General features: G+C 36.8%; 1 protein-coding gene across 52 annotated transcripts in view; it reads right to left on the bottom strand.

The window, feature by feature from the left end:
* The window catches only part of plekha7b (pleckstrin homology domain containing A7b), a 193,889-nt gene that overhangs the window by 75,144 nt on the left and 94,007 nt on the right, over window positions 1-24,738 (bottom strand). For 51 of the 52 annotated variants that reach the window (XM_087258376.1, XM_087258383.1, XM_087258378.1 and 48 more), the window contains 5 exons: window positions 22,114-22,197; window positions 3,902-4,013; window positions 974-1,078; window positions 498-570; window positions 37-137 (listed from right to left, as the gene is read on the bottom strand). In XM_087258376.1, the coding sequence (XP_087114502.1) occupies window positions 37-137; window positions 498-570; window positions 974-1,078; window positions 3,902-4,013; window positions 22,114-22,197 (475 nt within the window). Of the gene's footprint in view, window positions 1-36; window positions 138-497; window positions 571-973; window positions 1,079-3,901; window positions 4,014-17,496; window positions 17,789-22,113; window positions 22,198-24,738 lie in introns of those variants that run through there. The other variant, NM_001443048.1, reaches the window with a different exon arrangement.

The raw sequence follows: 24,738 nt of genomic DNA, 5'->3' as shown, positions 1-24,738 counted from the left end.
AGCATTATGAACTGCAGATTATCATAACGCTCTTACCTTGAAGGCATACTTGCGGCTGATGTGATCCTCGGGTCCCACAGGAGAAATTACATAGCTGGGCAGAGGTATACTGCCCAAAACAGTCTCCTCTCGACTATCTGTGAATAAAGGACAGATGTTATAAGAAAAAGCCTGAAAATGGTTAGTTACAGATGAAAAATGATGCAATTAATTCATTCTGAAACAGAAATAAATGGCAGTAAGCAAGTGATATTCCAATTTTTCCAATGAAATTATATAAAAAATAATGCATTACTTAACATAAACAGTGTTAAAAACAAAACTGTTTAATGCTATTTAGTATATAAATCTGCTATTATTTATTTATTATAGGCACTCATAATAATGTGTTACATAAACGGAGTGATTTACTTATGAAAAAAGTGATTATGAGGCAATAAAATTAGAGACCTGTTTTAGATAATTACAGCTAATTTAAGTAGAATCCAATAACTCACCTTTATAATAAAACAAGCAGTAATCAGACAACACAAACCATTTCCTCTTCCACAGTCTCATGCCTGAGCTGTCCTAAGGGTGGATGAAGTATAACATTTCAATTCACCGTATTTATCAGTTTCAACTGTATGCATAATCTAATAAACTACATTATAAGATAACAAGGTACATTTAGTAGCAAATGTTTTGTTACGCTAATCATCAACTTTAAATGACCCATTCATAATTATTTAAAAACAGTCAGGGCAGTATCTGTTATTACAAACCAATATACAGTATGCTGCATTTAAATGAATTCCTCCTTTATACAGAATATGTGTTTAATATATGTTAAATAAAACTATCAATCAGTTTACTGTGACTGTGGGTCTTAGTTTGTCATAAGGCCTGCTGTATGTAAGATGTAATCTAACATCTGAGCACCATTTAGTTTAGATCAAAATCAAACTCTGTAATCTACTTTTGAGACTCGCACCTGTTTGTAGAGCCATCCTCTCACCACCACCGGGACATTGGGGTTCCTTTTGATGGAATGGTCACGCTTGCCAAAGCAATGCACCTTCCCACTGGGTTTCAGATTCTGTGGTATTAAAAAAAAAGACATCCACTTGTTTCGTTTGTTCATTTTGGGGCCACTTTACCAAGTCTATCAAGTTTGAGCTTTAGCAATGTTCACAGTAACCTAGTGTGCTGCTTTTATTAATCCTGATCGGTAGTTGAGCTGAAGTTTAATTGAGATTAAAAGTTTAAATCTCAATTGGTCATTTGATATCACATTCTCAAAGAACATTTACAATAAGTTATATATGTATTATTACAAAACAGAAAATGATAACTTCCTCAAATGTATACTCTATACTGGGGCACAGTTCATGATTTTGCCAAATATGATGTGATCCTGGATTAACATCTACTTTTTGTTGATCTTGGAACATCATTTTTGTTCGAAAATGTAATCCATCCCTATACCCTACCCCTGAACCCAACAATAACTGTAAATTATTCCCAAAATCAGAGGGAAATAATAGTTGGATAACAGCCATATAGAAGTTCATAAACCTAAACGTAAGTCTAAACTTAAGGTAAACTTATCCCTTAATTCTGATTGGCTGACTGGAATGTTGTTCCAGGATCAACACAGATGTTAATAAACATGTCCAACTTGGTCAAATCAGGTTGGCGGCCCTGGATGTAAATTTCAAACCACTTTTACTTATTTACCCATTTACAAAACATAATGTGATCAGATGGTTAATATGTAGGGTTAGACAGAATCTGCGGTCATTTTTTCCAATTTCTGCACAAAACTTTGTAAAAAAAATCTGCAGATTTATGTGGAATGAATTTTAGAGTATGGTAATTTAACACACAAAGAAAAAAAAAACTCTTTAACTTTTATTTAAGATTTAAAATGCAAAACTAAGTAGAACCACTTGTTTGATGAACAAATGAAGTACCTTATACAAAACATCTAGTAAAATAATACTTCACAATCTTCACTGTACATAAATCATATAAAATGGCATATGATTCAATAATGAGCAAAAAATGTGTGGTTTTTTGCAGGCGCAGATTCTGTGTGGATCTATCTCTCAACCAAAAAGAAGAATTCAAACTCAAACAGGTTGGGAACAAGCGTAACTCATGACAAAATTTTTTCACATTTAATTAATTAATTAATATATATACATTCATTCATTCATTCATTTTGTTTTCGGCTTAGTCCCTTTATTAACTTATTTATTAACTTATCCAGCATGTTTTTATGCAGCAGATGCCCTTCCAGCTGCAACCCATCTCTGGGAATATATTTATTATTTTTATATAATAAATATAATTTATATATATAATAATTTATATATATAAATTTTGGGGGGGTGGGGGGGGTAACTATTCTTTCAAAAAGAACAAATCCAGAACATTGACTGATGCCCACCAAAAGCCTGTTAATTCCCAGCGAGGGACCTTTGGCGCAGATCGATTGGTTTGCGAAAGCTCATATGATGCTGACACAGTGCTGTCATTGACAGGCTAGTATCAGACACAGTAGCCGATGTGTGTCAAGGCAGGCCATTAAAGCTTCAAAGTGTCAAAATCACACTCTGATAGTGGGAATTGTCTGAGTCTCCGCATTCCCATTTCCAGAGGAGATCTAAAGAATAAGAGACCCATTGGGGCTGTTACTAAGCTAACAAGAGACCATTGAGTCAAGAACTGCCTGAAGATAAGAATGATGATGAAGTTTAGCCCTCACAAAAAGATGCCGTTTGTGCATGCAAATTGGTTTTATGGTAAACATGGTTACACATAATAATGATTACATTGAATTACATTTACAACATTATTATTAATATACTGTACTATTTAAAATCTGCAGCAACTGTGTGATGCGGCGACGCAGTGGCGCAGCAGGTAGTGTTGTCGCCTCACAGCAAGAAGGTGGCTGGGTTGCTGGTTCGAGCCTCGGCTAGGTCAGTTGGCGTTTCTGTGTGGAGTTTGCATGTTCTCCCTCCGTTCGCGTAGGTTTCCTCCGGGTACTCCGGTTTCCCCCACAGTCCAAAGACATGCGGTACAGGTGAATTGGGTAGGCTAAATTGTCCATAGTGTACGAGTGTGTGTGTTAATGAGTGTGTGTGAATGTTTCCCAGAGATGGATTGCGGCTGAAAGGGCATCCGCTGCGTAAAAACGTGCTGGATAAGTTGGCGGTTCATTCCGCTGTGGCGAACCTGGATTTATAAAGGGACTAATCTGAAAAGAAAATGAATGAATGAACTGTGCTATCATGTCAGTGCAAAATCTTATTTCCAGCACCTTTTCAAATCTACACAGCTCTGAAAGTAAAATAGGCTCCAACCCAGTACCAGAAAGATGTACCTAATAAAGTGGCCAGTGAAAGTGTATATGGAACGCTTATGCACCTGAAACTGTGCCACACACACTCAGATTTAATTAGCAGGAAATAGCGCGAGGCGTTGTGGAAATTTCTCAATCCCCTGCAGATGTTCTATGCAGCATTACCTCATGACCTCTGCACAATGCAGTCGACCCGCACAGAAGATTAAGTCCGGCTTCTCTGCTGCTAGAAAAATCAGTAACCTATTACACCTTCTGCTGGGGGTCATTTATCAAAAGTGGAGGAATATAGCAAAATGTATGAGGCCAATTTACTCTCTCCCATTACATATAAAAACATTATCAGTTTTCAATAAGATTTAATATGAGATACACACACACATTTATAAAGACTTGGAATGAAGGGCTTCTCTAGACAATTAGCAAGCTTGGCACCTTCAGGCACTAGAGGGGCTCCGCATGAACATTTGCCGTTTTTGAGAATCAGCACCATGACAAGACACATTAAAGCAGCCTCAGATCAGCAGTGAATGAGGGTTGGCTTCTCACCCTGGATCCTGAGGTGGCGTCCGCAGGGGATGAGGAAATGGCCACAGAGGACTCGCTGACCATGCTGGGAGGCCTCGCTTCTGGTGGTGGCTTGGACATGCGTAAATTTGCCCTGCGAGAGCAGAAATAAAAGAAGTCATCACTGATACTAGGTCCAAAGTGTGGTCATTAATAATACCATGTGGAATCAAGAATAATTTACAAACCAACAAAATAAAGCAGACTGAATCAAGTCATCACTTTGTCTATCTTTATGTCGATCTAATCACTCGTTCATTGACATATTTATGAATCTATTTATCTATATATCAATATTTCATCTATTAATCTATCGTCTATTTATTCCATATTTATACCAAATTTTTCCAGCTATCAATTTATTATTATATTATCAATCAGTTTATGCTTTAATATATTCTTCTAGTATAACACAAACATCTACTTTTCTACTGTACATAATCCATACCTATAAACATAACTACATATCTACCAACCTGCATACTAACTAGGGCTGCATAATATATCCTTTCAACATTGATATCGGAACATTTATATCTGCAATAATCACAACGCAGGGTGTGCAATGTACAGTATATTGATTATAGTTTATTTAAAGTTTTTTGAATTATAGTTTGGCAAAACCAGTGCAAAACATGAGATTTGTCCTTAGAGAGTTGAACTATAATAGAGTGAATGTTTATCATCTGCATGTGTTTTTAAGGCCTGTGATTTTGTGAACTTTTCAAGTATTCAGGCACAAGAAAGTATTATACTTGTAATTTTAATAAATATTTTTAAACTATAAATAATGTAATTCTTAATTTTTTTCCAGTACTGGGTGGCAGCTGGAAGGGCATCGCTGTGTAAAACATATGCCAGAGTAGTTGGCGGTTCATTCCACTGTGGTGACCCCTGATAAATCAGGGACTAAGTGGAAGAAAAATTAATGAATGAATATAATTTAAACAATGATGATTATGTAGTTTTTTATTACATTTGATAACTCAATTTCTGTACTTTGGACTCCCCAGAAAACCACAGTTTATTTTATTTACATTTTTTCTCTATTGTACATATCAACACTTTGAATTTGTTATATTTTATGCATAATTCTCTCACCCACAGAATCATCCCATATATATCTATCAAAAATAATGAATTCTTTCCAAACAGAGCTAATCAAATCATTTGGTGAAAATGTATTTATATTGCAATATATATTACAAAAAAAAAAAAAGAAATATCACAATGTCTGATTTTTCCAGCATCATGCAGCCCTACTACCAACCTATCTATCTACTTCCTATCTTTCCCAATAACTACTCCATCTACCCATAGATAAAGTATATACACATACAGTTGAAGTTAGAATTATTAGCCCCCTTCGAATGTTTTTAATTCTTTCTTAAATATTTACCAAATGATGTTTAACAGAGCAATGAAATTTTCACAGTATGTCTGATAATATTTTTTCTTCTGGAAAAAGTGTTTTTTGTTTTATTTCGGCTAGAATAAAAGCTATTTTTAATTTTTTAAACACCATTTTAGGAACAAAATTATTAGCCCCTTTAAGCTATATTTTTTCTCGATAATCTACAGAACAAACCATCGTTATACAATAACTAGCCTAATTACCCTAACCTGCCTAGTTACCCCAATTAACCTAGTTAAGCCTTTACATGTCACTTTAAGCTGTATAGAAGTGTCTTGAAAAATATCTAGTCAAATAATATTTACTGTCATCTTGGCAAAGATAAAATAAATCAGTTATTAGAAAAGATTTATTAAAACTATTATGTTTAGAAATGTGTTGAAAAAATCTTCTCTCCGTAAAACAAAAATTGGGAAAAAAATAAACAAGCGGTCTAATAATTCAGGGGGGCTAATAATTCTGACTTCAACTGTATATATACACATATATGAGCATACACCATGAGCGTGCATCAATAGCGGCGCCACATTTGTACAGTGCTCCCAGGGCAAATGTCATTCAACCGCACTAGTCAAGACTAAAGCCAATGTGAAGGTGCTGGATTTATCGCTGTGTACGGGTTTAGTAACAAGCAAGCAAAAAAAAAAAACAAAGCATAAAAGCAGAACTGGAGAAAGGCAAAGATTTTGTTTTTTACGTTTTTGTATGTTACGAACTTTTGTGCAACAAGCATTATTGAATATACAGTTTCTTACTGCCAATTTATTTATTCATTCATTCATTAATCCACCCACAAACGAATCGCTCCCTTAGTCAGAATGAGAAGTGAAAGCAGAAGAGGGGGGTGTTTTAGGACACAGATTACATCAAATTTAACAGGGAGGGAGGATATTACACTTCCATGCATGCAAATACTCGCTCTTTGCCCGGACACAGTTTAGATCAAATTTAACAGGGAGAAAGAATAATACACTTCCATGCACACATACTCTCTCTTTGCCTGTGCGGTCATTTATCCATCGATGTAGAAAAGTGATGTAAAATGATCATTTTCGTCATTGAAGAATATATTTGTATACTGACCACCGGGAAAACTCCGGATCATAGATATTTGTATATATGTGTATACATCTTGGGCTCCAGATGACCTGTACTAAAATGTACAAAAATTATGGTTTTGATGCATTCTTTCCAATAGACAACAATAGCGTAGGCCACATCTAATGTAAATATCTATGCCATCTACCAAACTATTGATCCATTAATCTACGTACCTAGCTACCTGCCTATCTAATAAATAACATCAACGCAGGATCATTATGATGCTGCACCCTTTCAAAAGCTTCCCTAAGTATGGCATTATCGCTGGGAGACATCCATACGCTCCTCATACCCTCTGCACTTCTGTGTGTCAGGCTGCTTCCACTTTCAATCCATCAGCATTAAATTCTCCACAGTCATAACAGGATTAATATTAAGTGCACCGGTGGCCGATTAGGATGCTTGTGGAATACCGTATTTAGCTCATCTGGTTGTGAGCACACGATGAGAGAGAGAGAGAGAGAGAGAGGAGGAATGCACTGCAGCTGAAGAATGACGGGTCACGGTCACTACACTCGCCACTCAGTGGTTTCACTGGGATTACAGTAAAGACAGTGTAAACACTCAGGTATGTCATATTGAAAGCACGGCTTGTTAAATAAGCGTTTAATAATAAATGATTAACACCGTGTTTATGAAATGCTAGATCCACAATCGATGTGATGCAAATGCCACAACACCAGGCTGCGCCCTTAAAGTGTTCGGTTTATTTTACTTTCCTACACAGTAAAAAATGCTGGGTTCCACACAATTCCTTCATGTTGTTCAAACACAAACCGATTAACTTATTCATTTTTACAAATTCAAGTGGATTGAACAAAAAACAATGAAGTTATTGCAAAAAAAACTTTATTTTGATGGTCAGTTTGTTGAATTTAAGTTACATTGCATCTACATGCTAACTAATTCTCATAAGATTAGAAGTAGACTGTTAGGTTGGGGTTGGGGTTAGGGTTAGTGTAAGTTGACATGTACTTGTTTGTAAAGTTTCTTATAGTCAGTTTAATGTCTGCTGAAGGAGCAGTATCAACAGATATTAGGCAGACAATCTACTCAATACTCAAATGGACCATCAAAATAAAGTATTAGCACTTAAACAAGGAGCAGAAGTCAATTTTGAGTGTAATAAGGGGAACCATATTAACAAAAGCTGCATTGAAATTCAGATAATGTTAATTTAACATTTGGGGGGGGTGAGCCAGCAGAGAGATGAAGAAGAAGGAGGGGAATAGAGGACAGAAGAAGGGTGAAACAAACTGTCAGAGCTGTCACCGAAGGCAACAAATAGAAACTTCTTCCAAACGCTGTCAAAGAGAAGCGTCAGATTCAGAGGAAGCAGAAAAAAGTATAACCTAGGGTGAAAATCACCAGAGATGTGTGCTGTTCGCACAAACATCTGTCACATTTCTAAATCTCCGTCAATGAACTGGGACCCAAGAAGTTATAATTCATTGTGTTTACAGTTGCTTTTGTCCGTAAACATGCAATAACATGTTGTTATGTCATTTTATTATGTTTATAAGAGTGCGCACATCACATACATTAAAAACAAATTCTTGGGGCAGACCTATGCTGAGTCCGAAATTGCATACTTCCATCCTATATAGTATGCTAAAAACAGTTTATGAGCCCAGTAGTACATAGAAATCAAAAAAGAGTGGCTGTTTCTCAATATGCGCTCTTCAGCGATCTTGCGTCATCGTGTTCTCGTGTAATGTCATCATCAACTGCCAAAGTTCACTTCCAAAACTCAAGATGGCAAAAACAAAGGACGCGTGATGTGTTCTTGATTTCAAGGATGCATGGATGCAGACTTGAGCACTAAACTCACTCTAGAAGTCCCAGAAGTCATTGTGACTGGAGGTGGGAAGCGCAGCATTTAATATAGGTTTAATATTAAAGTTCAGAGACATAACTTTATTTACTTCAGTTTTCTTAAATGAAACGGTGAATATAAACATTACCATGAAAATATTAATAAAGAAATAAACACATTTAAGGGATTTGGATGTTTGCTGAAATTCTATAAAACCCGTTTTATTTGTATTGTGCAACATATATTTTTAAAGTTTTCCTGCATAGTATATATTGTGAAAAGGGGAAAAACAATAAATCGTTGTTTGAATGCTGTAATGTTTAAATAATTTTTCATTAAAAACGCGTGAAGGTCATGTGACCATCAGGAAGAATGCAGCATCTCATTTCTCAGAGGATGCGTTCCCTGTTCTCGTGGTCTCCTGAGTTCATTTTTCCAAGATGACCTTGCAAGACCTTCACAAAGTCGGTTCTCTGCGTTCTTGGAATTGAGAAACAGCCAGTGTGCGAGGATGACCTACTACTTCCAGCAAGATTCTGAAGTGAGCAGCCGATGGACATTATGCTATCGCATGTTGCTTCGCGAGAGAATTCAAGAAAGGGAGTGAAGTGACGCAACTGATGCTGGCAGGCCACATGATCATGACCAAAAAAACGATGTAGTACGTCCAAGTTTCATTTATACTATTCGCATTCATACTGTATAGAACATACTTTTTCTAACGGTCGAGTAGTGAATTCAAATGTAGTACCTACTGAGTAGTAGGTGATTTCGGACGCAGCACTACTCTCAAAGCTAGACTCCACTCCACAACCACAAACTGCCTATAGTCTGTCTGATGAATACAGTACACAAATCTGCCAAGCACTGGCTGAAATATCCCTCTGCAATCTGGCCGGCTGACTCAACACAACTTAGAGAAGCAAGAATACAGAGGGTTTTTTATCAGTGTACCTGGAAACAAGCTGGTTTGCAAGGTATACCTGTACTAGACTGCTCTCATCTCTTTTGTTTTTCCTTCTTCAGCCTTGGTATAAGCTCTGGATCTGGCTTTCGATTCGCATTCCATTTCCAACTCATCTGTGTTGCTGAGCAATGTCTACTGGTAGCATTAAATCTCTATTAAATCTATTCACTTTTTAAGAATTAAGAATTCTATAGTAAATAAACTGTTTTGCTGAGTCATTGAAATACAATCAGGGTCTTTGTTATTTTTTAAATGGTCCTTAAATCTACAAATCATTTTCTGGTATTTATTAGGCAGATAAATTAGAATATATTGTGTTTTTATGCTTGTCAGACTGCTTAAAAAGATAGTTAAGCCAAAGCCTACAATTACATCATTCAGTTTCTTGCTTCTGTTGAACACACACACACACACACACAAAGTTATTTTGGAAACCATTGACTCCAATATGATTTGTTTGTCCAACAATGGAGGTCAGTGTGGTCCAGTTTCTAACATTCTTCAAAATATCTCTGATGATGATTGTTGGAGCTGCATGCTTAATCAACAAAACATCACAATGTGAACTCAAACACCAACATTCTATTATGTATTTGTTTGGCAAATCTTTCAACAGTCAGAGCAGCGCATTCAAATCTGCATTATAATAGATGAAGACGGCAGGTCTCCAAGTGAAATATCTAGATATTTACCTGTCATCTTATATCAATGGCGTTTTTCTTGCTGCACATCATCACCAAAATTAGATTTTCAGTCTGCAACTGCACAAATGAATTACATATGACATAAGCTAGAACCAAGGTCTGGGCTTTAAAGATTGTTAAACATATAATATATATGATTATATATAAAATATAATTTGATAAACAATATATAACACATAGAATATGTAACTATATATAAACAATATAATTAGTTTCATTTTGCATACAATATGCTTATATCAAATATGAAGAGTGGTTAAAAATGAGTTACTGTTATAGATTAGTGTTTCTGTAAGATAAATGATGTTGTAATTTAACTATTGCATTTCTTTATTTGATTTCATCTGCAAACTTAAAAAAATAATGTCTTCTGTTCTCTATCAAGGAATAAATTTATTCAACAATACATAGTCATTCATTAATCAGTGATGTGAGTACAGTGAAGTCATTGAATCATTCATTAACTCAAATTAAATGTTTTTAATAGACTGTTACATTACTTTAAGAATCTCTAGTAAATGGCATGTTAACTGCCTGCTCAGAATGGTGGGAGAATCATGAAATGATTTTCAATGTATCCAGAATCATGCACCTCTAGTTTAAATAAACATCAGCAAAAGGGCACCAGACAGTGTAAAGTCTGACTTTGCAAGACCTACAGTTAGTAAAACAAAAATATCATCACTGGTATTCGTGCATATAATGGAGTCCATAAAAGGTAGTAGACACTCAGAGGTCTTAACAACTCTGAGTTGTAACACAAAGCTCTCTTACTGACAGCCCTGCCTCTCAGGGACACTTTTTAGAACCGTATGAAACCCACACCATCTCTGACACCTCACACATACTGTATAGATACAGTGAGAGCTGATGTATGAGTGGGTTGAATCTAGAACACGCTGAGAGAGCAGATAAGTGAAAAACCTACTGCTCTTAAATCACTGGCTTCATACATCAAATAGCACACCTGAGACATAAAGGTGTAATTGACCCTATAAGAGGGAAGAAACGTTAGCAAAAGCGTAATAACACAATAGAGCTGTAGGAGAAAAATATGATATATTCCACTTTATACAACAGTTCTGTCTGGCTCTTGAATTTGATTGGCTGATAGCCGTGCGATATTCTGCCAGTAACAGCACTCATCCAGCCTCTTCACCCTTGTGTATCACTCCAACATACATACAGCGACAAGTAGAGAATACTAGTTTGACAAATATTGCTGATGCTGGGCAACATAATGTACTTTTGAAATTTTTTGAGTCAAGAATGTAGTATATTGTATTTATAATTTCTGATAGACAGCACATCGGTGGCCATTAGCCGGTCATTGAGATGACCAAAGATGGTTGATGTTGTACATTCACAAGATGGTAACAGAGACCGCATAATGAGCCCTTAGTGGAGGAAAAATACAGTGCAATTTCAAACTACAGCTGATCAAATCATTATAAAACTGGAATTTGACTAAGTCTATCTCACTCTTTTGTATGTTGTAGTGCTGTATTTATACCATAGTAATTGTTGTGTGTTGAACGTGAGATGAGACTTATCTTAAAGTCCTAAAACCGGAGATAGTCATCTGTTTCTAATGAGTCTCCTGTTTTCACTAATGCAGACTAGTTCAGTAAACAGAATGAAGGAAGAAATGCTTGCATAGGTTTAGCATTTTTCCTTATTATAAGCACAACAGTAATCTGGTACTCTGGTAGTGATTGCGTTGCTTTGGCTTTTTCTGGGTTAATTATAGTGATCTCCCAATTTCAACAGAGAAATACTGGGAAATCTATGTAGACTGATGGCATTTTATGCCTTATAATCTTAAAGGGCACCTATGGTGAAAAATCTACTTTTCAAGCTGTTTGGACAGACATGTGTGTAAATATAGTGTATAGACCGTCATATTGGGGTGTAATAAACACACCCAGTCCTTTTTTTTCAATTTAACAACATAAAAACAGTGGAACAATTGGAGCAGTTTTCAGACCGACCGCAACTTGATGTAGTTTTGTCATCCCCTTAGACATTATGCTAGAGAATCATTTAAATACTAGCTCTAAAGTGCCATTGGTGAACTGTCAACGGTTCCTGCTGCTCTAACAGTTATCTGCAGATGTGAATGAACCTCTTACAAAAGGATTTTGAGACTGAGTTTGATCTTCTTTTTTATATACACGGTTATGCCGTCGAACTGTTGTATAAATGCAATATCTTAGCAGTGCAATATGGCTGTATATCGTCACTGGTGGGACACTAAGGCACCGCAAGCCTCCCACCAGTGCCGATATACAGTCACATCGCACTGCGACTGGTGTGATATTGCTCATTTAAATAAAAACCAAATATTATTAAAAAACTGTATTACTTGTATTATATTGAAAGAAAATATAATATTAATATCCATATACAAATAAATATTAATGTTAATAATTATAGAGTTTGCTACAGTTACTGCGCATGTTTTCCAAACATTCCCAATTTGCAACACGCATCATATTTCGCTATAACCCAATTAGCATAAAACTTTCACAGTAATATATATATATATATATATATATATATATATATATATATATATATATATATATATATATATATATATATATATATATATATATATATATACACACTGAAACATGATGCATGATGCTATATATATATATATATATATATATATATATATATATATATGGCATCATGCATCATGTTTCAGTCTGAGTAACGTTTTTTGTTAGTAAAAAAAATGAGCGCTGACTTTTCAAAGTAAACCAGAAAGAGAAATAAAAACATGACGCAACTGAACAAGGTCATCAACCTAAAAAAAAATAAAAAAAAGTTTTTTTTTTTTTTTTTTTTTTGATTATGCTGCTACATCTCACCAAGGCAAGCAGATTTCCAAACCACATGTCAGGCTGACTCCACGCTTTTCATGGGTGCTGGAGCTTACAGTAAAACAGAATAACCCTGTCCAAAAACTGACACACAGCCTCACACAGACAGCTCTTCAACAAAACCATAAACAGCATTTTTCCTGAGGAATGTGAGGAGTTCCTGTTGTGTGACAGAGTCAGGAGGTGTTTGTAGCCTGGTTACAACATCAAAACAGCAGCATTGTCATGGGAAGGGCTGTGGACTGGAACAACACTGCTTTCTTTCTCCTTCTCATTTTTCCCCACACAAACTGGCTCCTGTCCAACATTTTTGAAGTATGCTTGCACCCTGGGACTTACTAGTATTTTATCTAGGCTTTCATATTATTTACCTGCACTATCTTTTGAATGGATGGCCACTGAGGGCCTGTATTTTATACTAGAGAGATGAAAAAAAATCCCGGCTGAAGCCCAGCAAAGGAAAAAACAACAACCACATTCTGCTCAGAGCTCCATAGTGGGGAAGATTCAGACCCACTAACCTTAAAGTTGCATAATGCATAGCATGAATCAGTACAAAGAAGTCTACTTGATTTACATGATAAAATTTCAGTTGACAGACAGACAGACCAAACAGACGGACGGACTGATTGAACGATAGAACCATAGATTTGAGACAATTTGAGCATGACGAATCCTGCCAATGTGATCTAAAAATTTGTCCATGCCATCAGAGAAGAAAAGAAATTATTGACTAAACGACCTGGTCATTTCGTAAATTAAGTAAGTCAGCTGAGATCAACCTTTGGGCACATTCCTGATCCTAAACCTGACTAACTACAGCATCCCCACATCACAGCACTTGCCCCATAGGCTTGAATAGTAGGGCATGTTAGGTAAATCACTAAATTAGTCGCTCTTCTTAATTTCAATGATAAGTGGGCGGCAATAGCCTAGTGGTTAAGTGCGCTGAAAGCACCATGGTGCTCATGGTGACCCGATTTCGATTCCCGGCTCGAGGTTTTTTGCCAAACCTTTCCCTTTTCTTTGCTCCCAATGCTTTCCTGTCTGTAACCTCAACTGTCCTATCTCAAGTAAAGGTTAGAAAACCCTTTTTAAAAAAAGTATAATTTCAGTATTGAACATACAGTAGCCTGTTGTTTTTGCAACCCACCGTTACTTCTGCAACCAACTCAGTATGAGCTGGGATCGAACTGGAGATTTTTTGCATGGGAGTCGGTAGCTCTAACAAGGAGGCTAAAGACCATGGCCTCTAGCATTTGTCACTAGAGCACCTTTTGAGGTCAAAGGAGTGAGGTTTACCTGCATAGCACTTCACTAGCTGACCTCCACTACACTCATCCCCTTAAAGAGCCCATATTATACATGAAATAGGGTCATATCCTGGTTGTAAGGGTCTCCAACAACAGTCTAATATGCATGCAAGGTCAAAAAACACTTTCATGGTCTTATAATCTGCATTTATTTTTACCTAATTATCCCAGCGACTCCTGTATGAATCGTCCAGTGATTCATTTGTTCCCAAACCCCTCCTTAGCGCGAAGCTAATCTGCTCTGATTGGACCGATGACAGTCTGTCGCGATTGGTCGACTGCCTTCAGTCAGAGAGGGAAATGGCCAATAGCTAATCAGCAATTTAAAAAGTAATCACAGTTCATACACGCTCGATAGTGTAGACGTGGAGTTTAGCTGCCACACTATGGCGAGTGGATAGTGCCACGGATAACCGAACGAAGGAGACAGTCGTGTACTCGCCATACCACACACACACAAAAACACACACACACCTCCGGATGACAACGCTCCCGCTTCCGCCCGCACCCGCCAGGTTTTAGCCTGAGAACCCGCTCCGTTTTCTGCCCGCCGCCAAAAAATCACACAGTATACAGTCCAGACAGCCAAGCTGTCAGTATAAACACACACACACACACAGCACAAAGCTCGTTCGTTCGTTCGCTCTCTCTCTCTCTCTCTCTCTCTCATACGCGCGCGTGCGCACTAACACACACACAAGCACCACGCAGACTCTCTCTTTCTAATTCGCATAGCAATATCCGTGATATTGCTAGACAGCCCGCTCCCGTCCCAAATTAAACCCGTTACCGACCGCTCCCGCGATTAATTCGGAAATTTATTCCCGCGGCTGTCCCCGCGCCAGATTTCTGCGGCGCGGGAATAAATTTCCGAATAAATCGCGGGAGCAGAACTCTAGCACGGAGCTCCATAAACAAACAGCACGCGTCGCGTTTTTAACGTGACTTTGCACGCGATAAGATAAAATATCCAGTTAACCTGATACAGTACACGCGGTTACAAGTAACAAATCACAACTAAATACATTTGCAAGCTAGAGTCAACGAGGCAACAACTTTAACCGCACGTACTTACACTTGAGAAATGGAAGAAACCCATCCTGACGTCCATCAGTTACTCTTTACTGATCCTTCCTTTAACAAACTCAGATGAAGTATTCTTTGTAGCATGTAGCTTCCAGAAGTTTCCAACTGCTTGGTTATAATGCTGATGTTTCATCTTTGGGTAGAGACTCAATATATCCATCTGCAGTGTGACTTCAATCGACCGGCATGTTTGTGTGCGTGTTGTTTGTGGGTGTGCGTGTGTTTGTGGGTGTGTGTGTGTGTGTCTGGGTTTCTGCGTCAGAGGGCGGGGCCTCAGGTTTGAAATCTCCCGGGTTTGCGCGTGCACGTGAATAACTTGGTTTCGTTCGTACGTCATGGCGAAACACCTAATGAGTCGGTATCAAGGCGACTCGTTTGAAGCACTATGAGTCGACTCTTTTATATATGAATCAACCGTTTTAAACACTGTATTCTTACAGATTTAAGCCTTAGCTGGATACTTCACTTCACTTAGAGCTGTGTTACACACTACATGGAGGGGAATTTTCAAAAACCCATAATATGGGCTCTTTAAACCTCATTCCCCTCCTGGATGAGCCCAGACATGTAACTTGCTGATCCTACTGCACCCAACCCGGTCTGAGCTGGAATCGAACCAGTGATTCTTTGCATGGGAGTCGGCTGCTCTAACAAGGAGGTTTAAGACCATGGCCTCAAGCGTATTGTCGCTAAAGCACCTTTTGAGGTCAAAGGAGTGCGCCTTACCTGCATAATACTTCTCTAGCTGGCCTCTGTTACATGTAATTTACTATTTGACTTCATCAGATGGTTGAGTGATCGCAGATCTCGATCTTTCAAGACCCTTTTTTGATCACATTTCTTACTCAAAGATGATGGTTCCCCACTATCCTTCCAGTTTTCATGCGTTGGACAGTACTTAACCCAAATGAAGTACTTTCCCCAATTTATTCAACGTTTTCTTTGTTTGATGCATTTCAAAGCTTTGATACTTCTAAAACACATTAACATCTGGCTTGGTTGTTGAAGAAATGAGAAGCTACTCTCAAACTTCTTACCGACTGAAACAATCATTCATGCAGCAAGGAATGCTCTTATCTCTTTGATTAGTTAAACCAGCTGTTGAGGTTTTTATTATTTGGACAGGCAGTATGTATTTTATATTTATTTTTATTTAGTCATTAAATCTACACCAACCAACATTGTGCATTTATATAAAAAGAAGTATTAAAGATACTTCTCAAAAGCAATATGAAGTTTCTTTATGGAATGTACATAGACAAAAGGATGTTAAGCATTATATAACACTAATGTTTGTTAAATACTTCAAGTCTTGCCAATAAGAATTGTTTGCAGTTCAGTCATTAAAGCAATGAATAATACATTACATGCAAAAAGGCTTTTGTGGCAGACAATGCGCCATGCCCTTAGTGTTGTTTAGATGTGCACTGTGCTCAGATTAGCCATTCAGATCAATAGTACTGCACTACCAGGGGATCCGAGCACTTTTATCACTGCACACAAACGTTTCCACTGACATCACCACCAATGGGGTCGCTGCACACATTTTAGCCATTTCAATGAGAAGCAGCAATATTAAAGGTGCTTAAATATCAGCATGCTACAAATTCACACAGCATGTGTCTGTCAATAAGCCACATTAAATGCATAACCTCCAAAATTCGAGACCTAGAATTTGCCAACTCACACCTACTGTAGAGCAACCTGCAGTAGCATTCTTGTTGAAATAAATAATTTTGACATATTTCTGCTGACGTCATGACATATTTCACACTGCTTTTTTTCCCACAGATCAGCACTTATGCCAGCTGTTAGGGTGAGGTTAGTTTCCATAGCTAGATTACTAAATGAAAAGGCAGGGCTGATGGGCAGAGAGCAGCAAATGAGGCCGGACTTGTGCTTAAAATAGCACTTATGAGCACCCAGTAGTGGTAAGTATTCCAGTTATGTCCTGCAACTTCACTATCTCTCTCTCTCTCTCTTGTACAAACCACAGGCATTCAAGAGCCGACAGAACATTAAAGGTCTCAGCATCTTTTTCTTCACAGCTGCAAGTGACAAACTTGCGTCTTTAACACATTTGCTCAAGATCCATATCTCTCGGGGGACACAAACAAGAGGTTTGAGGCTGGTAAACTAATAACTAGATCCCTCTTTGATGCTCAAATCATTCTTCTGGCTTCTCACGATGATGGTTAATCTGAGCCTGAACTTGGCACAGGTCCTCCACGCGCTGTGCTCCTAATGAGAAGCATCAATCAACCCTGGCAGCAACATTTACTTACCCGTCATCTGCATGAGAAATGGCCTTGACGGTCGTGTGCGATATTCCTATGAGAACCCGACATTCTGAATCCATGAGCCCACCTCTATATGGAGCACATGGAGTGATAGGAGGAGCGCTGAACTTCGCAACGGTGTTCACCTGGGTTTGTTTCAGCAGGCAGCAGAATATGCTAAATAAACAGCAAGCCCTCAGCTCGTTCTTTCCTCCGGCGTTAGCGAGTATCAGAATGAGATCTGTCTCAGCGGGGCATGTAAATCTGAGCTCTCTTAACCCTCACACCACCGATGAGGTAGAAATCCCTGCTCAGCTTACTGACATATGGGAAGACAGAAATTAATGGAGACGAAGAGGAAAGGAACATGTGCTGTGGTGCACATTTTATTTGAATAGCAAAAGTTTTTTTTTTTTTTTTTTACTTTAGTGCTAGAGTATGGCATGCCAGCAGGCACACAACATCATAAGACGTTAATATTAGGTTAGATTTAGGTCATGACGTCAGGTGATCAAAATTAAATCTCTAGCCAGTGTCTAAGGACAGCGCTATTTTGACGTCCAATAAATCCAAAAAAATCTAATTACGTTGATATTTGGTTGATTTTAGGTTATGTTGGAAAGTGACCAAAATCCATTATCTGATAGATGTTATAGTGATAATGTCCACATTACGTCAAAGTGTAACATAATTAAAAGTTGATATTTGGTTGATTTTAGGCTGGACATTGACTGACATTGGGTTCTGACGCCAACCCGATATTTGGGTTCTGACGCCAACTCCAAGCATTGGAGGCTTTTTTAATTCAGCAAGTTCACATAACAACTGTTTTAATCTGTTCCTGAGTGTTGCGTTTGGCGTTTTTTGTTGCAAAGACGCATTGTGCATAAATGTCTCCTAAGTCTCCTAAATTATTACTTATTGCTATGCTGTTACTATGTTGCTGGCTGTCATTCACTTGACCACACCCAGTATCACTAATAACATGGGTTTATGAATTCTAGCCACTTTAAGCATTATTATTGATAATAATAGATTTTTTTTAACAAGTCTGCCCACAAAACCAACCCTCCAATTCCAATTAATGATTTTTGTTCCTTATTGATTCCATTACCATTCCTCTGGATCTCTTTCATTGTGAGTTTGACATTTGTGGTTCGGTGAGTAAAACAAGAATCCTTCTGAACAAGTAATTTGATTGATTCAAAGCAGTAACGAAGGCTGAATCTGAAATCCATACCCTGGGTACACTCTTCTTTTAAGTACTTGGTAAAAAGTTTCTCCTATACAGTATGTACTACAGTACATTTGTCATGTTGTCATTGTCATGTGAAGTTAAACAGCAATGACGGAGCAAGAGGGTGCTTGTGGCAACAAATTGACCTAAGCTTAGGCATTTTTTTTTTTCTTTGACAATAATTACGTTTATTTATACGTAGAATTGTCTTTTTACAACCACAACACGGAAGACACAAAACAAACAAGGAAACGTCAAACAGTAGATGAATACAACATGATTAAATCTGGAAATTTAAACATTAAACTTCAGTGATCAACACTTTGAATTTTTGCATTTGTTTCATATGCATCCAGTTTAGGAAGATTAAAACCTCCTGCTATCACAGTATAAACAGGGTGTGAATTATACATTGACGAATAGGGGGTGAAGTTTTCTCTGTTTTGAGGGATATTTATTATATTCTGGCCTACAGTAAAGTCTAATTAGCTATTTCAGAGGTTACTTTAGGTTAAACCATAAAAACTGTTTCTAATTTGACTTATGGTTATATCTAGATACAAACAGCTATTTTACTAGAAAAGTGTTTTTTTAACACTTACAATGTCTAACGTTGGTGCACATCTACCGGTTTCAGACTGTTGAATTAATATTTTTCTCACATAGGCTGATTGGCGCCATTATGCATTCACAAAAGTATGAACCGCTATAGGGGTGGTAAAATATATATTTATATTATCTATTTTTATTATTAACATTAAAAATACAAATCAGAGAAAACTATTTCTCGCTATTAAAGAGCTGACCCCCATACATCTAGTTATGACATCCTTCATGGGGGATCAAAGGTTAATTTGGAGGGGTCAATCCCCCCAATCCCAAAACATTTAAACATGCATAAAATTTACTTGCGTTTTATCCTGGCATTTATTTGTTGCCAGTTGTTCTCAGATTTGCATTCTTGGACATAGTGATGCCACAAAGAATATAGCCAGTCTTTAGGCTATTTTTTAGTAACTGCTGCAGTATCTTTATTTTGATAACCGAAGTATTCAAGTTTTTAAATCCATAACAGAATCGCTGAAGAGTTCACCGATTAAATACATTTATAATGGGTGTGGAGCACCAAAATCAAGCTAACAGAGAAAGAACGTTGAGTCAGTACGAGTTCCTTTTCTATAAATATGACTCAATGTAAGCAGTAAGTCAATCTATTATACAACAATGTCAATACTATTATGTACAAGTTGTATTTAGTTATATTAAAGGAACTAAAATCGTCCAGTACTTTAAAGTTTGTCACTGCCTGTGTTCACTTATAAGAAAACATCCTGGGCCAACCAATGTTACAAGCATCAGTTTTGTTGCTTTATTGTCACTCATAACTTCTATATAATGGCCGCATGGGATAGTAAGGCCTACACACAGGGATCTGTCAAAACACATCAAAAAGAATCACAAACCATTTATCATTTAAATCTCTAAACAATGGACCGAATCTGCATGATACAATGTTTAGCAAGATCTATATAATGTCTTCTGAAGTTTTATTTGTGTAACACCAGAAACAGCATAAACAAGACGTTTCACATTAGATTCACATCTACTCCACTTGCAGTGGTTAAAAACTACATTGTATTTTGTGCAGCCCTAATGAATACACATACAGTTTAGGGCAGGACGATACAGGCAAAATATCATATCCTGTGTTTTTAGGAGGAATCACGGTATACGATATATTCTGTATTGTCCCACAAATGGTTACTTGAGAGTTAAAGCCTTTATTAAGACTTTATAAAACATTTTTGAGCAAAATATAATTCAAACACAGGGGTTTCCCTCTCTGTTTACAGATAAACAGCTGCACAACATCTTTGATAAATAAAACACAGTACAGGTTTTTCTCCTGCTTAAAACTGTTGCACAAAACTTCAAGTTATAAACAAAATCTTTGAAAAATAAATAGAGTACAGTTTTTTTTCCTGCCTAACACTATAGACAGAACTACTGTGCTGTTGTGCAAATAACAAAGTAAACAGAACCATAGAAAACATAGCTACATTGTCAGAGCAAAAAATGAGCACACTTAAATAGTAACACAACAAAAGGTATTGTAGGATAGAAAAGAACCACAACGAATGTCAACATGAAACACACAGTATTTTTATGTCACAATTACAGTGTTGCTATAAGTAATCCTGTATACCACAGTTGTGTGATTAAAAATCAACAATTAAATCAGCTGTAAATGTTTTTAGTTACACATTTACATGTATTGAGCACAATTATTAAACATTGCACATATCGAAGATATCTTAAGAGAAGTCTTTCACTCCATGTAAAAAAAAATCCTACACTTTTACTTTTGTTTTGACTTTTTGTTTTACTGTGATGAAATGCTGGTTAAGCATATAAATGTAAACAGTCATTATAACAGACCAGAATGTGTTATAATGTTAATCTAAAGAAAAGACCATCGTGTAATAAATACTGAACTTGTAATCGGTGAATATGAGGTGGTTTCACTTTCGAAATGCAGTATAAATTCATCCCATTTTATTCTTTTGAATATATTCAGGTGCTGCTTCTATGCTCGTTCTTGCTGTCAATTGCACAAGAAATGATCGATAAAACCGCTGTGACAGCTGCAGGCACTGATGGACATGCGTGCACACAAGCAAAAATGATGGGTCGTTCTTGAACGATTCGTTCATTTAAAACAAATCTTTTGTATCATGGAGTGAATCATGACTCATGGAGTGAATCATTCATTTGCGCATTTTGCACATTTGTGCAAGTGAAGCATGCATGCTTCCTTGGAGTGGTCTGTTTCATGCAGAATGCGCACTTGTGACCTCAAACCATATCGATATGAACGATATTGGATAATACCGCATCGCATTGGGGAATAATATCGATATATCCACAGAACCCAATATACCGCCCAGCCCTAATTTACAACCCTAGTTTGTGGTGTAAATACAATTCAGCATCCACAACACTCTGAATACAGACTATCAGACACTATCAACTGAAATCAGCACAGATGCAAGCTAGGCAATGCCCATACTACCTACACAGAAAAATGTAATAACAGTAATGACCCTCATTACCATTATATCTGGACAATTCAGCTGACTTGAAGATTCCAGCACAGGCATTTGATTTCAGTGTGATATATGATATCCCATTACTTACACACATCTGTTAAAGACCAATTCAAAACTCTTGCAGCTCTTCATTTAATCATCAAAGCCCCTTTAGATCTTCCTAAACATGCTTAACCATACAGAAAACCTGCTATGAATAACAAGCACTCCAAAAAAATAAGGAATTGTGCACCCTAAAGGTTATTTTGGGCAAATCAAGTGAAAAGAAGCACTTACTGGTCCTGTAAAATGAAGTCAGTGTTTTCTGAGGAGATATGTCCCGTCACAGGATGCCTGAACGTAGTCGACCTCTGGTTGTGGCTGCATCCAAGAACGGTTGAGAAATAGAAAAAAAAACAGAAAGGGAAGATAAACAAAATGAGCAATCCAATATTAATCATGTTTGATTCTGCACTTCCCGCCCCTGCTGTGTGTACTGCAGCCCTAAGAGTAACATTCAGCGGGAATACACCAAATTTGAGGAATTCTGATGACTTTCCCACAGGAGTGCAGAATGTGTGGCTAAGCCCACTCATATTATTTAACGCAAAGTGTGGGGCTAAGCTTGACCTGCTGCAGAAACTTTATTGATTTCAATTACAACGGGTCATTCACTGTTTTAACTAGGGCATTAAACCATCTCACTGTCATCAGGTGTAATAAGACAGAGACAAGGGAGGCCTCTAGGGTGAGAGAACTGTGAAATAACATATGTAATATGCATGTTGTCATCAATGCACTTTTTTTTTCTTCACAGTGTACGTTGAAAGAGTGATTGTGAAAATTTGATGATTAGAAAGATCCCCCAATGAGGTAACTGGGGACTCAAGGCGTATAGATGCAGTTATAGAAATAAACAGTTGTGTTTTAGGTCTGTTAGTGGTCACTTAGCCAGGCAAAAATGTCCCTCACAGTAGGGCTGCACGATTCAGGATACAAGGAGAGTCACAATTTTTTTTTTTTTTTTTTTTGCTTAAAATCAAGATCACATTTTTTACACGATACTGCTATTATTACTGTTCATTTTCAAACATATGGTAAAACAACAATAATATTATTATTACTACTGTTGGTTAAAATGCATTTATTTTGTATAGACTTGGAATGGTGGACTTGAACAGACTTTTAATATGTCCTGGTCGTTAATGCACAGTAAGGCGATTGCATCAGAATACAACTACTTATAATTCTGAAGCTGAATAATTATGTTTGTGACATATGCTTGTCATTTGTCATTGACAACATTATTAGATTATTCTTTTCACTGGTAAATGAGACATTTGTCATTATCAGATTTCCTCTTGAATTACACAATATTGGCTACAGTAGTTACACCGACACTGTTAAACATTTATTTTCATGCACAACACTTTGTGTTCGCTATAAAAGAAAAAAAACACACTAAATGTTTGTCATAATCATTACTCTAAAATGCGATATGCTCATTTAAATGCTGTCACTTTAAGAGAGAAAAAAAACATACAAAAAAATTATACCTCTGCACAGCTACTAAAAGAACGCTCTGCGCAGCAAACTGAATGTTATTTACAACTTTATTATCTGTTTTTAACAGCCTATGGAGGTTCTGTTCACTAAAAAAGACATCATTCGTGGATAAGCATGCATCCTCTCAGTAGTAAGCAGTGTGTCAGCTCACGTGTGATTTCGTGGCCATGAATACATCATTACATTAAGACAGAAATTACATTTTTGTCTGAATTGTACCTTATAAATGCAGTATGTGAAACATTTTTGAGTTCACCATTTGGGGTTCATGTTGCTGAGCAACATATATAAAACAATGTAAAGACTTGTGCGACCGCCTATTTGCTTCTCTCCTGAACTAGAAAATATAATCGGCTGAATCGCAGAGATGCTGGATTAAGATTGTGTGGGATTAAAAAAAAAATTCGATTAATCATGCAGCCTTACTTCACAGTATTGTTTTTCACGAATGTTAGCACAGTTGTAACCTTGATGTTACCTTTTACCTTTCTAGCAAGTCATTTAAAATTTTTGCATCAATGGAATATGTAAATATAATGAAAACCTGTTTTTAGAGCAATAAACATATGGGCAAGGTTTTTGAAACATGGTGCGACTACACTTTGGGTCAACATAAGGCACAAACTAAGAAATTAGTGTCAGTGGCACTGACCAGTGACCAGTATAAGAATCTGAAGGTCTGATAACCTTGAATGCAAATATCACAAATGTTTCCCAGAATTGTGACTATTGCTCTAAATATGTTAATTTTTAAATGTATGGGTACAAAACAACATTTTTTTCCCCATTTAACACAATATATTTAGTTTTAAGAAACATTTTAAATATTTTGGAGGAGTAAACATGTCAGGCTGAATAATTAAAATGAATTAATGACTTCTGCTGTCTTCATTTGTTTCAAAAACCCAGATTTTTTCAAAAATTGAAAAGACATCTTTGCATACATTTCTTTTCTTAGGATATAAAAGAAAGTGAATGCACTGTTCAGGTCTACAGTATGTATTTCCTGAATTGATATAGGGGTTCTTTTTTTGTTGCCACAAAAAAAAAAAAAAAAAAAAAACTCTTAAAAAAAACTCTTAAAAACTCGTAAAAAAATAATAAGAAAAATTACAGGAACAGTAATGTGGGAACAGTATAACAGAAAATTTTAGTGGTTTTTAAAACCTTACCTTTTCCAAAACATGGTAAACCTTGAAACCGATTTTTGTCCCATGCATACCAGCATTTTTAAATAGACTTTTATTAATGTTTATAGCGTCAGCGTCAATGTACATGGTGACTTTCTGAGTATCCAGAGCACTCAACACTCCAATTTAAAGACAGTAAAATGATTCATCATATACAATCATTAGC

This window comes from Danio rerio, chromosome 7 (genome assembly GCF_052040795.2).
Source record: "Danio rerio strain M-AB ecotype USA chromosome 7, GRCz13ab, whole genome shotgun sequence".
Classification (NCBI taxonomy): domain Eukaryota; kingdom Metazoa; phylum Chordata; class Actinopteri; order Cypriniformes; family Danionidae; genus Danio; species Danio rerio.
The sequence above is the reverse complement of the archived record's forward strand: the minus strand, read 5'-3'. Positions and strand labels throughout refer to the sequence as shown.